Source organism: Tiliqua scincoides, chromosome 1, assembly GCF_035046505.1.
Source record: "Tiliqua scincoides isolate rTilSci1 chromosome 1, rTilSci1.hap2, whole genome shotgun sequence".
NCBI classification, from domain to species: domain Eukaryota; kingdom Metazoa; phylum Chordata; class Lepidosauria; order Squamata; family Scincidae; genus Tiliqua; species Tiliqua scincoides.
In genome coordinates this window covers 130,814,377-130,831,956 of record NC_089821.1, presented here as the reverse complement: position 1 = coordinate 130,831,956, position 17,580 = coordinate 130,814,377, and the positions used below count along the sequence as shown (strand labels likewise).

The 17,580-nt window shown below is 44.2% G+C and overlaps 1 protein-coding gene and 1 pseudogene across 3 annotated transcripts in view; both read right to left on the bottom strand.

Annotated features, from left to right (window-relative positions):
- HDAC4 (histone deacetylase 4) overlaps window positions 1-17,580 on the bottom strand; it is a 183,269-nt gene that overhangs the window by 12,465 nt on the left and 153,224 nt on the right. For all 3 annotated transcript variants that reach the window (XM_066628010.1, XM_066628098.1, XM_066628183.1), the window contains 2 exons: window positions 4,623-4,741; window positions 2,250-2,383 (listed from right to left, as the gene is read on the bottom strand). In XM_066628010.1, the coding sequence (XP_066484107.1) occupies window positions 2,250-2,383; window positions 4,623-4,741 (253 nt within the window). The remainder of the gene's footprint in view (window positions 1-2,249; window positions 2,384-4,622; window positions 4,742-17,580) is intronic.
- On the bottom strand, window positions 7,906-8,018 carry LOC136637862 (5S ribosomal RNA; annotated as a pseudogene).

Here is a 17,580-nt window from a genome sequence, read left to right as displayed (position 1 = left end):
TTCCCTGACACGAAGGAGGCCTGTGGAGGCTGAAACTCCCACAGAGGATACACCAGAGGCTGCCCTGGTGACACTGCATTGGTGTGTGGAGAGTTATGTTGGATTGGGTTGTTTGGCTACAATCCTATCTACACTTGTCTGGGAGTAAGCCCCATTGACTAGAATGGGACTTCTGAGTAGACATGTATAGGATTGGGCTCTCAATCATATAGTTTCATATCAGGTGCACATTTCATTGACTGCTTAAATATAGGCTGAGTTCCAAGGCCAAATAGTAATAGCTGTGTTTTCAATTTAGGCTGAGTCGCCATTTACATCCTACCAAAACTTCAAAATCTGACCAAGTATCATCTCTTAATAACTCTATTCTCTTATACTATATGTAGGGCAATGTGGCTGCCAAATGCATATGAGGGATACAAAAGCTAGCTAAATATGCCCTTCACAGAAATCTATCAACTGCACCTGCGGGGAGAAGAGGATGGAAATGTGTTTTATGCTCTAAAACAGCGTTTCCCAACTAGTGGTACTCATACCACTGGTGGTACCTGAGGTGGCTTCTGGTGGTACTTGTGGGATCTCCAGACCCCTGCCACCTGGCAGTGAAACCAGTAATGCAATGTGACAAGCAGCAGTAGGAGGCTCAGCTCAGCAGACAGAGCTCCAGAATGCACTTTTTGCCCGCTTGCAAAAGCCCTCCCATCCGTCCTGAGTTTCTTACCAGTGTTTGTCACATTGCATTGCTGGCCTGGACTCCCAACCTGGAAGTAACTGGCGATGACATAATCACCAATTACTTCTGGTGGTACTTTCAATAGATGGACCATGCAAAGTGGCACAGTGGGGGACAAATACTGAGAAACGTTGCTCTAAACCAAATGTAAGCTGCCTTATTGGCTTCTCAGGAGGTGGAGAGGCAGGATACAAATAACTAACTATACTCTTCTACAGTCATGAACTTCATTCTTTGATTCATTTTGCTATACAAACCACTTTGTTGAAAAGCAGTATATAAATGCACTGAATAACAACAACATAATAGGTTTTGTGTAGTCCAAATAGGCTACAGTATTTGGGGCTCTTCAGTCTAGAAAAAAGGTGACTGAGGGGGGACATGATTGAGACGTACAAAATTATGCAGGGAATGGACAGGGGGATGTTCTTTTTCTTCTCACACGACACCAAAACCAGAGGACATCCACTAAAATTGAGAGTTAGGACAGACAGAAGAAAATATTTCTTTACCCAGTGTGTAATTAGTCTGTGGAACTCTTTGCCACAGGAGGTAGTGATGGCATCTTGCCCAGATGCCTTTAAGAGGGGATTGGAAAAACTTCTGGAGGAAAAGTTCATTACGGGTTACAAGTAATATTAGGTATGTGCAAGCTCTTGGTTTTAGAGGCAAGCTGCCTCTGATTGCCAGATGCAGGGGAGGGCACCAGGACACAGGTTGTGTCTGTTGTCTTGTGTGTTCCCTGAAGCATTTGGTGGGCCACTGTAAGATACAGGAAGCTGGACTAGATAGGCCATTGGCCTGATCTAGGGGGCTCTTCTTATGTTTTTATGCCTTTGTTGTAACCTAGCATGATCAAGATCTGAATCTCTGAGCAGGGTTATTCATGTTGGGCAAGTTTTCAATGGCTTCCACTAAGGGGTAACACAACTGCCATCTGTAGCTGATGCAAGAGTACGCAAGTGTGATAAAATATGCCTCTGGAGTAAGATGGAGATTCTGCCCTCCTCACTCCCTCATGAGGTATTCTCCTTTAGTTTCACCCAGCTAACATTCACTCTTAGCACCATATTTGGAAATAGGATAGCAAAGAGGAAATAAAAGTACTGCAAACCTGGACAGTCGGAGCAAATACAAACCCAAGGAAGTTTCAATTTGGGCAGTTTTTAAAACCTCTTTAAAAGGACTAATACATGAACAAGAAATAACTGGAAAATTCCAATTTCCGTTCATATCTTTAGAATGTCCTAACTGGCTGGAATTGCTATCCTTGCATTCTTGAGAAGATGTCAGTAGAGCAACTGTAGAGTAAGTAACCTGGGGATGTTAGCATCATATTGTATTGTATAGCACTGTAGTTGTTTGTAAACAAAAAATAAAGACAATACACAACAATTGTAAAAACCGACTTGCTGCAAAATTTGAGTCTATATGCCAATTACTGATGTAGCAAAATGAGCGCCACACTGAATATGCAAAAATAAGTAATCCAGAATGTCTTTGCTTTTCTTTATACCTCATTTCCTAGCAGAGCAGAAACACATGCTTCTGATGCATCACAAATTGCTGTCAGGTCATGTCCTCCTTCAAGAGCCAAAATGATTCGTCCTCCCGCTAGACCCATAAGCTGTTTTGTCAGGTACCCAAAGCCTGTAAAACAAGAGAACAAGGAATGCAAGAAAAGGGCAAATATTAACAGCAAAATCAAACTCCTCTCAAGCTGAAAAGGTTATAAAAATGAATGACATTATAATCAGTACTTTTAGGGAATGTCTGTTCAACTTACAAATACACTGAACCCCAGTTTCTAGTTTACAGCCAATGCTGCTGACAACAGAAGACACTTGGGAGCAAAACTGACAACTTTCAGAGTGAAACTGACAGCATTCAGAGGAAATCTTACAACGTTTGGAGTGAAAGGGATGGCACCAAGTGAAACTGACAGCACTGGAAGCATCCTGAGTGAAACTGACAGCTACAGCAATGGAGACTGGGACATTACTGTACTTGCAAACAAAGCAACATAGGGCCCCTGGAACCTAATGTGTTTCTACGTAGTGAGCTTCTATACAAATACTTTAGCCATTTTTAAGTTTGTGTGCTTTGTGATTTGATGGAAGAATTTTATAGTGCCTTCCTTTTAAGAAAACAAAAGTCTAACACTTGCAGTTTGAAGTTCACTTCAAATCTATCATGACACTCTTATTCTGAATGTCAATCTTATTACGGCCAACAAATTACATAGCCTAGTAACTCATTATCAAAATTATTCTACATGGACACCAGATACATTAGCATTTACAGAATGACATGCATTTGATTGACAGAGTAGCAGTAAGTCTGTTGAAGCAACTAAGTAGCCTTAGTCTTGGACGTAACATTGTTGCTGGAGAAACAGGTGGCAGATGCGATCAAGTGACTATTTTATCAGTTACATCCAGGCCCCAATCCTATTAATTTTCCAAGGGCTGATGAAGCCATGCCAGTAGGATGTGTCCTGCAACCTGGGGAAGGGAGCAGTCACAGAGTCCTCCTCAAGGTAAAAGGATCATTTGTTCCTCAGGCTTGCATTGTGGCTGCAATGGCACTGGAAGGTTGGATAGGATTCGGTCCCCAATATGTCAACTGCATTCTCTCCAGGAAAACAGCAGTCACAGATTTGCTTTTGTAATATCCAGAATTCAATGAGCTTCATCTAGGATTGTTCTGAAAAGAACAGGTGCTGTGGAACACTGCTGTCCAACTCCAATCAGGTTTGATGAAGCGGAAACCTAATTCAACCACAGGGTTCTAGAATTCCACTCATCATCCTCACAGTAACATGTGTCCCATCTGATGAAGACCCCACCTTTCTATCTGACTAATAACTAAGACAGTAGTAGGAACTGTTCTGATTTTCCATAGTGCAGTGCACACGTGGAAAAGGTTCCTTCCTCTCTGACTTGAAAATGGAGAGCGAGGCTGGGGTTGACTGTTTGGGTGCCTGCAGTGCCTGGAGCCAGTTTGCCACCCACCCAAATCAGTCCCAGCCTTCCAGTCTCACTCTTATTGTGGCAAGCAGCATTTGGAACTTTATATCACCATGTTTAGTTGGCTTCTTCTTGGGATTACTTCTCAGTAAACGTGCCTAGGACTGCGCTGCAGAAGAGGGAGAGGATTCTGGCAACCATGAACTTTGGTTAGGTTCTACGGTTGGTCAAAATTTGTCAAACGCTTTTCAGTCAGTACGCTAGCTTCCAATTAGCATTATTAACCCAAAGGGCTGCTTTGCACCATTAAAAGCACTACATGGATATTAACAGTATTTATTTGGAACAGAAAGTTCTCAGAGAACCTTTTTCTCTGTCTGAAACCCCTCTTCTTTATTGCCAAGATTTGTAGGGAACTCTCTATGTTAAACTGTATCTTCAAGATTCTTTAGAATTGCTGCGGGGAGGACCAGGCTTTTTCTTTTATCTTGAGACTGTGGGATGAACTCCCCTAGGAGTTCACTTTTCATGTGAAAAACAACTATGAAAACCTACTTCTTTCATTGACCTTGGCATAAATATTGTTTTTATTGTACTTTGGTGCTGTTTTAAATGACTGCATTTCTATACCCTAACTAACCTAAACTGCACGTATACTGCTTTTGTAAGTTGTAGCAAGGTATGGGTGAAATATGGATATTTAAATAAATACAGTCAGGCACTAAATTCTCTATTCCACTTGGAAAGTTCTGTGATTTTGCACTTGTACCATGTTATATTTAAAGAATCCCAAGACCTAATTGGAGGATAAGGACAACGTGCAAGGAGTTATTATGAAATACAGAACTGAAACAGATTGTATAAACAAGTAAAAATGCAGACAAAATTTTGAGGATAATGAAAAACCTGAAAGAACTTACATTTTGCTGATAGATTATATCCTCCCAGAGGTGCAGGATGACCTTCTACTGCATCAAAACCAGATGATACCAGCACAACATCTGGAGCAAACTCATTAGCAATTGGCATTACTACTGTTCTGCAACAAAAAGGCAACAATGGAAGCACATTACTATACTTTGAATAAATGCAGAAAAGACAGATTGCTTACCTGCAACTATAGTTCTTCAAGAGGCCATCTGTGCAACCATATGCTGTGGAATTATGCACATGTATAGGGCTGAAGGTTCCAAAATTTTGTCAAGCATTCTGCTGCTGCCCTCAAGTGGGGAAACCCCATGCCGAATCATGTACCTCAAGAGAAGGAAGAGTAGCCAATTCCTCTGTTCCTTTGAAGAGTACCCCCTGGTCCAAATTCTCTATCTGAAGATAGTTCCAACTGATGGAGTCATTCCTATGATTTGGGATTAGACCTGCTGAGGGAAGATTCAAGTGGGTCATGTGTCTGTACAGATGGCCACACAAAGAACATTAGTTACAGGTAAGCAACATGTTCTTCTTTGTGGTCTCTATGCAGACACACATTGTGAAATCTAACTAGCGGTAGCCTCCTTTACCTGAGGTGGTTTAAGACTGGACTTGAGAAGATGTCCTGCAGCACAGCACAGCACACCAAAACAAGGCGTGGGCTCTCAACCTTTTATCCAGAGCATAGTGTCAGAGATCCTGTGTCAGAGACTGACGAAGGTGCCCTGAAGAGCTCTGAGAGTAGGATAACTTTCAGGCGTCATTGGAGGGTGAAACTGCTCTGGTGCTCTCAAGGAGACTGGTGGCTCTTTCTTAGCCAGCTGCCTTGGCTGTAAAAATGAACACTTGGCATGAAGCCTCTACATCAGAATCAGCACTCTATACTTCATCACTGTGGTTCAGATTCACAACAGTGTGACCTCGGTGAAGAATTCTAGAGCAGTACACTTTGATACAGAAGCTTCACTCACGGACAATCAGCTTGTCTCCCTCCCTGCTAAGAGCATCGAAGTTGCTGGATTCCCCAGCAAGAAGGACAGCCATTGAGGTGATATGGGGTGACATGCCCACAGGTAGAGTTTTGCCCCACAGCAGCAATGCTTTTAAAAAGTGCTTTCTGTATGATAAGACACGGTTAACTACTAACTACTGTACTTTTTAATGTTTTATGTGTTAAGGGCACAATCCTAACTAGGAGTTAGGCTGGCGCAAGTCCCTTGCACTGGTGTCACAAAAGTGCTGTAAAGAACTTTTGCACCACCCTGGAGGCAACAAGGCCATCACAAGGGACTTGCGCCAGCCTAACTGCGCTGTCGCAGGCCCCCGGGACGGTGAATTTGCACCAGCCGAGCTTGGCTGGCACAGATGCCTGGGGAGAGTGGGGAGCAGGAGGGGAGGAGGTGTTTCAGGGCTGGGGGAGGGTGGGCGGCAGGCAGTCCTGGAGACGGGCAGGAAGTGGCAGGCAGGGCTTGGACTCAGCAGTTATGCCGATCCCAACCCTGTTCCCCCAGCAGTGTGGAGAGGCTCTAAGCCGCTTGGTTCTTCCCAGACTAGCGTAACCTCCTGAGGTGGTGCAGGACCAAGGACACCCACTGAGGCTATGGTAGCTTATCTGGGGGTAGGGGAAGAGTTTCCCCTTGCCTCTTGCTGAGCTGATTCTGGCCCCAGTCTTGTGATGGATACAACATAGGACTCCTGGCCTTCCTGTTTCCAGCGCAAGTTAGAATTGCACTGCAGTTCTTTTGTGCACTTTCAGCACAATAACGTTACTGAAAGGAAAAGAGATGGTTTTGCTTGTAAAGCTCAAGGGACAAAAAGAAACGTTCCCAAAGTATGATGATTCAATAGAAAACACATACACAAAAAACTAAGGGATTCCTGCACTTGAGGCAAACAACAACACGCAGAGTTTCCCTATTCACTGGCAGAATGCTCAACAATGCTTTGGAAGCTTCAAGGGTCGGCGATGTGTATGCTAAGAACTTTGCTACGGGTGACTGTATGACAACCATGAAGAACATTTTGATATCTTCATTGACATCAACTTGTTTGATGGCACTTTCATCGCAAAACTGGTAGCAAAAGTGTAATAACTACAATCAAAGAGAACCAGGCATCCTGTGCAAGGGAATGGTTGATCCATTTGGAGCTTTGCAATTTCCACCACGCCTAAGCTACAACGTAAAAAATAGCCTGCTTTGCACATTTGTGAACAGATGCAGAATAAGTTCAACCATATACGTGAAATATGTTCACTGGGTCCACAGCTAAATACACCTAACAGCATATCTATTCAGAAAAAACACCACCTGGATGAAATGGGACTTACTTCCAAGTAAATGTTACATACATTTTGTGTCCGAAATCCCACTGAAATCAACACATCTAATTTGAATGTATACTTAAGTCCAAATGATTGATTGATTGATTAATTGATTGATTTTTGAGAATTTTATTCATTTTATTTACATAAATCTGAGGAGCTAGAAGGGCTGGCAACTGAGAATGACAAATATTTTGAAAAACGTTCTGCTTTCATATTATCATGCTGAACAACAAATATGATAAAAAGAATCTGCAGCCCCTCAGTGAAAAATCATTCCTAATTTCAATTACCTGTGGCAACTTCACATTCTTTCAGCAGCAACTGTGCTTCTCATACAATACATCTCTAACAAAAGGCATTTACTAACAGAAAACACAGAAACAGTCACTGATTTAGAACCCAATCCTATCCAACTTTTCAGCTCTGATGCAGCTACAATGAAGCACCAATTTCAGGAAATACTTTCCCTTACCTTGAAAAGGCCTCCCTGACTGCCTCCCGTTCTTAAAATGCAGCACACGCCCTACTAGCATGGCTGCATCAGTGCTGGAAAGTTCAATAGCATTAGGCCCTCAGTCAGCTTTAAAGGGGATTCGATAAATTAATGGAGGATATGGCTATCATTCACCAAGACTGAAGAATCGGAGGCTGCTTGTACATCTACAAGCATCTATATTTCTGAATAAATAGAACATTTAAAAGTTTCACATTGTTCTCTCCCCTTACCAACATACACAACTTGATTGGGTTCTATAGCTTACAAACATGTGAAACACTAAAACCAGAGCTGTGCACTCAGGCTGTGCATGTATTGAGGTACCTGGGCACCCCCCAAATACCCACCTCTGGGCACAACACTACACTGCCCCCATTCATTCTCAGCTTCTACTACCCATTTCTGCTGCAATGAGAATGGTTGGCAACCTTCAGTCTCAAAAGACTATGGTATAAGCCTACAAAACCGGTATTCCCAGGTGGTCTCCCATCCAAGTACTAACCAGGCCTGACCCTGCTTAGCTTCCGAGATCAGATAAAATCGGGCATGTGCAGGGTAATAGTTGCCGCAATGAGAAAGTGTTGAAAGAAAGGGGGTGGATCCATAATGTCATGCTTTTGACAAGAGATTCAAATCAAAGATACTTAATAACTCCATTAATAAATACTTTGGTTGTAAGTGCAAGTAATGTGCACAGCTGTTAAAAATGTTAAGCCTGAAACTGTTTTCTCTTCTTACCATTAATAACAACAGTTTTTAAGCAAAGAGGAGCTGGAAGGGAGAGGAATAAGTCTGGACTGGTAGAACGAATTACACATAAGATCAAGAATACAAGATTTTAAAATAGGCATATATGAAGAAGATGCAAATTTGGATAAAATCTTGATTGTTGAGGGGAAATACATTAAGAAAATGTACAATTTTCTTCTTGAGATAAAGATGGAAGACGAAGTAGTGAAAGACTCAATGGTGATATGGGCAAAAAATTTAGGATACAATATTTTGATTGATGATTGGAATCAAATTTGGAATTCAAAAATTAAGTTAACGAAAGCGGTTTCTTTTAAAGAGAATATATATAAAATGTTTTACAGATGGCATCTGACCCCAGATAAAATAGCAAAAATGTACCCAGGTTTATCAAATAAGTGTTGGAAATGTAACCAAATTGAAGGTACTTTTTATCATATGTGGTGGACTTGTGAAAAAGCCAAGATATATTGGAAAATGATACAAAATTTTTTTAAACAGATATTTAATGCTGTAATACCATTCAAACCGGAAATATTCCTCCTGAATATAGTGTCATAAATTAAAGACTTACAAAAGAAATACCTTATTATACAAATCAATACAGAGGCAAGAATATTGTATGCACAACTATGGAAATCTACAGATACCCCTAATAGAGGAAATTTAATAAATAAGATTTATGAAATTGCAGAAATAGATGTATTAAGAGAAAGAATGAAAGATAAAGATCTAGATAAAATAAGAAGATATTGGAAGCCATTTTATGATTAGACTCCCGATCACCCAATTAAAGAGGTGGTCGGAGTTTGTTTGGCCTGGCCTGGACACAAGAGTCCATCCCCTCCCCAAGGGGGCTGGGTCGGGCAGCCACAGCCGACCTTTTAAAAGGGGACGAGACCCAGCCCTCTTCCTCCTTGTGCACGTGGGCACCTTGGGAACAGAGTGGACCTGACCCCATCCAGCCACCTTAGGACCAGTGCAACTCCCAAGGAGGACTCCTGCGCTGGATCTCATGTGCAGCGTGTTTGATCTATAAGGTGGGGATGGGGGTTTGGACAGGCTCTGCCCAAGGAAGGATCAGGTGCAGTCCAGGCACACCTTCCTGGGAGTAAGCCCTGGGGAGTGCAGGGGGACTTGCTTTCCTGGGAGTAAGCCCCGGCGAGTTTCCCAAACTTTCCTGGGAGTAAGCCCCGGGGAGGGCAGAGGGACTTGCTTTCCTGGGAGTAAGCCCCAGGGAGTGTGGGGGGACTTGCTCCGTCTGCTTGGAGTGTGCGCTCAGTCCCTGGCCTGGTGGACAGAGGGGGCAGGCAAGCCCAGGGCTCCCAGTCCGCTCCACGTGGGAGCAGGATCTGCATGGCAAGGAGCAGGCGCCTGGCCGCACGTGGCTCAAGCTGCAGGACTGCTGCAGCTCCCTGCATGCGGCTGCAGGCCAGCACAGGGCTCCAGGAGGTGTTCCGCCGAGCCCGGATCCCTGCTGTGTGCAGGATCACGCACATGGGGAGTCGCCATGGGAGGCGGGCGCCAGCTCAGCACCTCCACATCACCCACTTTCATGTGAGTAAGCCCCAGAGACCATAATGGGGCTTGCCTCTGAGGAGCCAGGCAGAGGCTTAAATGCTGGGGCTGCAACCCCAACCACAATTTCCAGGGAGGAAGCCCCTTGGACTATAATGGGACTTGCTTCTGAGTAGGCGAGAGTAAGCCCCATAGTCTATAATGGGCCTTGCTTCTGAGGAGGCAGGCAGAGCCTTGGACTCTGGCTGCAATCCTACACACACTTTCTTGAGAGTAAGCCCCATAGTCTATAATGGGCCTTGCTTCTGAGGAGGCTGACAGAGCCTTGAACTCTGGCCACAATCCTGGACACACTTTCCTGAGAGTAAGCCCCATAGTCTATAAAGGGCCTTGCTTCTGAGGAGACAGGCAGAGCCTTGGACTTTAGCCGCAATCCTAGCCATGCTTTCCTGGGAGTAAGCTCCATGGACTATAAGGGAGCTTGATTCTGAACAGGCACACAGAGACTCGGTCATAGGGTTGCAGTCCTCACCCACTTTACAGGGAGTAAGCCCCTGGGGGATAATGGGGGCTTGCTTCTGATGGGGCATGCAGAGGCTTGGACACAGGGCTCAGATCCTGGCTCCAACTTCCAAGGAATAAGTCCCAGGAGTATAAGGGGTCTTGTATCCGGGTAGACATAGCTGGACTTAAGGCTACAATCCTGTCCACACTTTCCTGGGAGTGTATTCCATTGATTTTAATGGGACTTAATGATGAGTATACAGGCATAAAATGAGCTCCAATGAGTGCAAGCCAGTACAGATACACCAGCCCAACCACCTGCAACAATCTCCTCCCAGGCACCTGACCTCCTCCTTGTTAATACTTCATCAGTTTGGAGGATATTTAGAGGCATATGGGGAGCCCCTGGCCATCTCGGATTGCTTACAGCATACACTCCATCTATGTGGGAGCTGCTTTGAAAACTGCCTGGCCAGGCTTCAGCACCCAAGGAATGGGGCAGAGTGGATGGGGCATTTAATATGTGAGTATAGCATTTAATATTATGTTTTCCCTGGGCATCAGCAGGGCATTTAGTAACTCGCTTGGTGGGCATGCTGCCCTTGCTCCTTGAGGGAGGAGATATGTGTGCCGCCCCCTATGCCTTTAAGGGAAGAGTGGCATTCTATTACCAACCTGTTTAACAGGCATGCTACCCCTTCTCCTTAGGGGAGGATGATGATCTGTTACTAGGCTGCCTAATGGGTGTGCTTACCCAACTTCTGTGGGGGTGGTGGTGTTCTATCAACAATGTGCTTACCAGGAGTACTGCCCCTACTCCTTTCAGAGAAGGGGAATGTTCTGGTGCAGACCCACTTAGTGGGCATAATGCCACTAGGCCTTTGGAAGAGGGGAGGAGGTTTCTGTTAACAACCCACGTAGCCATTTCTCCTTAGAGAGGGGTGATGTTTCGTTACCAGCCCACTTAATGGGTGCACTGTCCCGGCTCCTGGGAGAGGGGCAATGTTTGGTTACAACCCCCCTTACGGATTTGTGGCCCCTTCTTCTTTGAGATGGGAGTGTTCTATTAGCAACTGTTTTATGGGTGCTCTGCCCCCACCCAGGAAAGGGGTAATGTTCTGTCGACCAGTATTGCACGGTTCACTTCAGTGACTCTGGTGTTCCGGGCATTCCCCAATCTGTGGGGGAGCAGCATTGGAGGGGATGCCTTGCTATAACCTCTCTGCTTTCATCTTGCAGGATGCTGTGGTGGCCCAGGGTGAGTGTTAAGCTGTGGCAGCAGCAGCAGGGATACCTTGCATTAACATCTCTGCTTTCATTTTGCAGGACACGGTGGTAGCCCTGTACACGTATTAATCTGCAGCCACTCCATAGTCTTTTTGGGCCTGCAAGAGGGCGGCTGCAACCCCCCTCAGATCGCACGTCGCTTGGTTAGCCAAGAAGGGGATGAGATGGGGCCAGCTGCTGCCGCGTTTTGGGTGCTCCACCTGGGCGAGAATGACCTTTGCAGGATGTCTGGTCTGGCTCTGATGAGCAGAGCCCGTGAGGACATCAGCACCCTTATGCGTTGGCTGCCTGGTACCGCCTTGGTCTGATCGGACCTCTTGCAGCGTTGTGGATGGCGAAGGGCCTTCTGCTGCACTAAGTTTAAAAGGATGCGCAGGAAAATCACCAAGGGCATTGGTGGCTTGGTGTCTCGTGCTGGTGGCAGCGTGGTAATGCATCTTGCAATTGTGTTCTCGCTATCTTACCTGTACAGGGGGCGATGTGTGTTCATTTGTCGGAGAAAGGCGCAGGACCTGCAGGAGGGCCTTAAGTCGCTTCTGCCCCTGTTTGGGAGCGGGGGGGTCAAGCGCTAGGCTGACCCCTCCTTGTGGCAGGTGGTGCGGGTTAGGAGGCGTGAATGGGACTTTGGCATGCACCTTCAGGCGGCATAGGCAGGGCAGAACCCTATTTCAGTCCTCAGGGGCTTGGCGGCACGAGGACGTAGACGGGGCCCTGGCCGGGACCGCCGGGCACACCTCAGAGGCTCAGCGGCTCGAGGTGGTGCAGTCTGCGGTCTGGCTGCCTTCACCTTAAGGGATAGACATGGATGAGACGCGCCGTCCCAGCAGCGGGGCGCAACTCGGAGTCGGGTGCATGCCCGCCTGGGGGCAGAGGTTTCTGGTACCGCCCAGAGGTCCCTCCTTGCACCACAGGGGCTTTCGCTGCCTCAGATGCTGCAGGTCTCAGCCTCTGCTTCTCTTGGTAACATGAAATAAAGTTGCCCTTTCTCCCATATCTGTTGTCTCGAGTGTTCATTGGACAGTGCGGAAACAAAGATAGTATTGAATAAATATTTTAGATTGAGTAGATTAAGTTAAGCATTTTAGGGTGCAATCCTAACCCCTTATGTCAGTGCTTTCCAGCACTGACGTAAGGGAACAAACATTCCCTTACTTTGAGGAGGCCTCTGTGAGTGACACCCAACTGCAGGATGAAGCACATGGCCCATTGGCACCGCTATGCCAGTGCTGGAAAGCACTGACTTAAGGGGTTAGGATTGCACTGCGCCCTTAATGTCTTATGCGGTGATGATTTATATGGATAAGTTCATATTTAGTGTTATTTTGATGCTTAAACTTTGTTTTAAAATGCATTTTGTGACCCAGTGGCCAAATATCCTGTTGTGTTGTCTAACCCATGTAACCCCATACCTAAGTTTATCCCATATCCTTGCCCAGTATCTGTAATAAATAAATAAATAAATAAATAAATAAATAATTTATTTAAAAAATAACAGCCCTGTTGGATCAGGCCAAAGATTCATCTAATCCAGCTCCCTGTATCTCACTGTGGCCCACCAAATGCCTTGGGATGCCTTGTCCTGTACATGAGACTTGCCCTGTATCATGTTGCCACTATCTTGCATCTGGCATTCTGAGGTACCCTACTACTAGAACCAGGAAGTTGCATCATAGTTTGTAACCTGTGATGGACTTTTCCTTGAGAAATCTGTCCAAACCCCTTTTAAAGGCATCTAAACCAGATGCCATCACTACATCCTGTGGCAGGGAATTCCACAGATTACACGCTGGGTAAATAAATGTTTCCTTTTGACTGTTCTAGCTCTCCTGACACTCAATGTCAGTGGATTTGGTTCACAACACCTGGTTCTGATGTTGTGTGAGAGGGAAAAACACATCTCTTTATCCACTGCATAATTTTATACATCTCAATCATGCCCCCTGGTGCCTTTTTTTCTAGACTCACAAATCAAAAGGTTTACCAACCCTTTTCAACATCAAATAATGGGACCACTAAAGATGCAGAAGACTGGGTTCCTAATTTTTCTATTTATTTAATTGACTTTTACCCTTCCATTCCCTCCATTAAGGGTGCCCATTCAAATATAATGAAAACAATAAAAAAGCAAAATAAAATAAAAGTTAATAGTATACAATATTGGTGGTACATTAAAAACTGATTAAAAGATCAAAAGACTCAGTGTAAAACTAGTGGCAGAAACAGATAAAACAGTCAAAGCAGCTACCATATATAGAATATAAAAATATATAAAATGTTTATTTATATAAACACTAGTTTTGTGATAAAAAGCTATATTGTAATATGTTTATGACAATGTAGCTTTTGACACAGATTGGCTGAGCTGGTGAGATGTTTGTGAATATTCCATGGCATTCAAGTAATTCAAGGAATTTTTAAAAACAGCAGAATAGTACATGTTGGTGGGGCATGAGAAAGTTATCTGTTGAGTGAGATCAGAACCTCACAGAGATTTTTGGTCCAGGAGGATCTGTACAAAGCCATCATAGGAATACAGGAGAAGAGGCTTCACAAAGTAACAAAGCTGAGAAACCATAGAGCAAGGTGACTGAAGGAAGGGGATGGAGACTGAGAATGAAAGAAATGTACGTGAGATGATAGAGGATGGATTTCATATTTTCACTTACATTAAATTACATTATGTTATTTGGCTTCAGACTTCATAAGGAATATGTAATTGCACTGAAATTCTGGACAAAATTAGGAAAAAAATACAATATTTTTCACAGCAGGCAGCTTTCTATTCAAGGACAATGTGGAGTTATACTAGGAGTTAAAGAAAAAGCTTTTGTATCTTTTCCTAGCTCAAAAGGATTTCCACTGATTCATCTGAAGACTTCAAAATGTTTGAATTGGGCTATTGGACTGGTTTGAATTAGAGCTCAGTTCTCAATGCTAAGTTTCCAAGTTCATAGTGAAACTTCCTGGTGCTTCTGGATTTCATTAGGGCCAATTTTCTTATCTTTTCTTCATCTTTTGGCTTGATCCCCTAGAAATGCAACGTGGCATTCCATGGACTAGCATAACAAGGTCCTGCCTTTAAGGCATGCATTGTCTCACAAGGATGGCAAAAAGGATGCAGCCCTTTCTCCTTCATTTTTCTGACTCTACAGGTTTTATAAATTGTAAACTTCAAAGCTTTTTTTAAAACATTAAAATCAATAAAAGTGAATCAGGAAATAGGTTTTTGAAGCAGCTGGTTAAGATTCTTAAAGGTCACTTGACAACGTATCATCATGAAAAAAACTTGGCATAAGATTAAACAGGGTTCCAATGTGTGCATTTATTGTTGAAGTTATTTTCTGTACATGTGATGTACAGGCATACAAAATTCTTTTACTAGAACAACTCCAGTGATCAGGCAAGTGATCTGTGCTCCACAAAGCGAGTGTGAGACACGCATGCATTGGGGGGGGCAGCTTTGACCGCTGGTGACTCTCCTGAACCTGGCTATTATGCTCTTATTGACCAGGGGAAGGGATGGACAGCCCTGGTCACAACCACCACAATTTGTGGCCAACTTCCACCTCCCACCTCCTGCCCCCAAAAGAAAGCCAATATACAAGGTGTGAATTAATTCCCCAACATCATACCTAGGGCCAACTCAGAGTGATCCCAACTCATAAAACCTCAAGCACTACAAAATCTTCGGACATCTGACCAAAAAGATCTAAAACTACATGGAAAGTTTTACACAGGTTTCTGCATTTCTTACATGAGAATGAGATGCTAATAATTTAAAATATGTGCCAAACTTGGAGGAGGCTTTGACCAAAATGTTAGGCAAGAAGAGGGTCAGGCTAATCACAAGCATGTTGTCTCCTTCCCAGACCCACATCCATCTCCACTATAGAAGGATCCTCAGTTAATGACACAGTTGATCTAGAGCAGCAGTTTGCAAATTGGTGGGTAGTGACCCACCACTTTAAGGAGCAGGGAAGGGGGGGAAGGCAGCAACACAATCCTTAGGATCATGTCACTGCCGGGGACCAAGGGGCTTTTACCAACTTTCCTGTGCTGGCCTCCAGTGGGGGGGGGGATGGGAAATCCCACAGAGTCCTCTGCCAGGATTCCCAGTGTTTAAAAACAATGAAAAAAATGCGATCGCAACCCACATCTGGGACCTACCTCCTGCCTGATGCATTCTTGGGGATAACGTCACTGCCATCCTCCCACCCTCGCAAATACTTATTAGAGTTCTCAAATTCTCTGGGAGTTTAAGAATCACTGATTTAGAGTAGTATTCCACATGCTAGATCTTGTGAAGCATTTGGCTGGGGCCTACCTGTATGATTTCCATTCCCAGATCTTTTGTGGATACCAATTTTCATGGCTAATTAAATCTACAGAAAAATCCTCCAGGATGTTATCCCAAGCACCTTCTGGTTCCATTCAGAAGGTGTTCTGAGACCCTGGGAGACTGCACATGGCCTCCCATGGCTTCAGAAGGCTTCTGAAAGGCACTTCTGGTTTTGTGGAGAAACTCCCTGAACCTGTGTCCTTGTGGGCCCTCCAAATGCAGGTTCCAAACTTGCATTGATCAAATCTGTGGGTTCTGAACCTGCAGATGAGAACTCACTGTACTAAGAGTCTTTCTAAATTCTTAGAAAATACTGTATCAGAAGATCCAACACTCTTAACTTGATTTACTGAAGTTCACTCTTCTAACTCGTTTGTCCACAGAGAGGGAAAGGTTTGGGCTGACTCAAAGATGCAGATGACACCTGGATTATGCCAATCTGTTTATCATGGAGTCATGGGTGCTCTCTGTTTAGAATTTGTAGCTAAAAACTGAACCACAGTATGATGCATTCCAGGCTATGCTGTGTTCTGAAATTTTCCTTTGAAGAGGTTTGAAAGCATGCACTAAGGATCCTGGTACGGACAGCGGTAATCCTCATCCAGTCACAGCCTGAATAAACAAAGGATCTTATATTGACTAGTATTCGTCAAAATATTAAGGAATGAGACCTCACCTATCAAAGATGAGAGAAACAGAAGAGATGAGAGAAACAGTAAATACATATATAACCTGAAACTAAACATGGGTCCCTTTAGGGAGAAGGGCAGGATATAAATAAAGTTTACTACTACTACTACTACTACTACTACTACTACTACTATTATTATTATTATTATTATTATTATTATTAATAATAATAATAATAATAATAATAATAATAAACATGGAAGGGTATCAGCAAATCAAATAAATACTGATAAATATGCAAGAATTTTATATTAGAGGTGGACATTTTCTTCTGCTCTGGTTCCCTACCTTATCATTTTGCCTCCCATTTTTCAACATTACAGTGATTATTTTAAGCATACTTTCTTGAAATTGAAGCCCCATGGAAAGCAATGGAATTTACTTACAATTTGATTTTACTGGCAGTAAATGAAATGCAACAACTGTGACCTTTGAACAACTATGGGCGCAATCCTAACTGGCAGTTATGCTGGCATAGGTGGCCCTGGAGGGTCGCAAATGTGCCGTAAAGAAAGAGCTGCGTCGCCGACATAAGCAGCAAAGGTAGGCGTGGGGGGCATGGGGAGGGGGCATTACTGGGAGGGCGGGCCAGGGGACGGGCGCACAGGGAGCCGGGGACGGGGCTGGGACCCAGCGGTTATGCCATTCTCCTCGGACTTGTGCCACCTCCAGAGGTGGGGAAGGTCCGAGGAGACCCATAGGGGCGCGCAGCCCTTACCCAGGGGTAAGGGGAAGAGCTTCCTCTTGCCCCTGGCTGAGCCGCTGCTCGCTGCAAACCCATGTTGAATGCAGCGCAAGCCTCCTGGCTTGCCTGCTCCAGCGCAGGTTTGGATTGTGCCCTTTGTCATTAAAACAGGAATTTTCATAAAACCCCATTTTGTACAAAGTTATTCAAAAGTACAATTCAACTGCACAAAAACAATATATTTCATATGAACAGAAGAGCCTGTTCATATGAACAGAAGATTTCATACGAATAGAAGAGTAACACAAATGTATGCCTCTGACTAGCAGGGTTATCAAATAAAGAGCAGTTCAGCA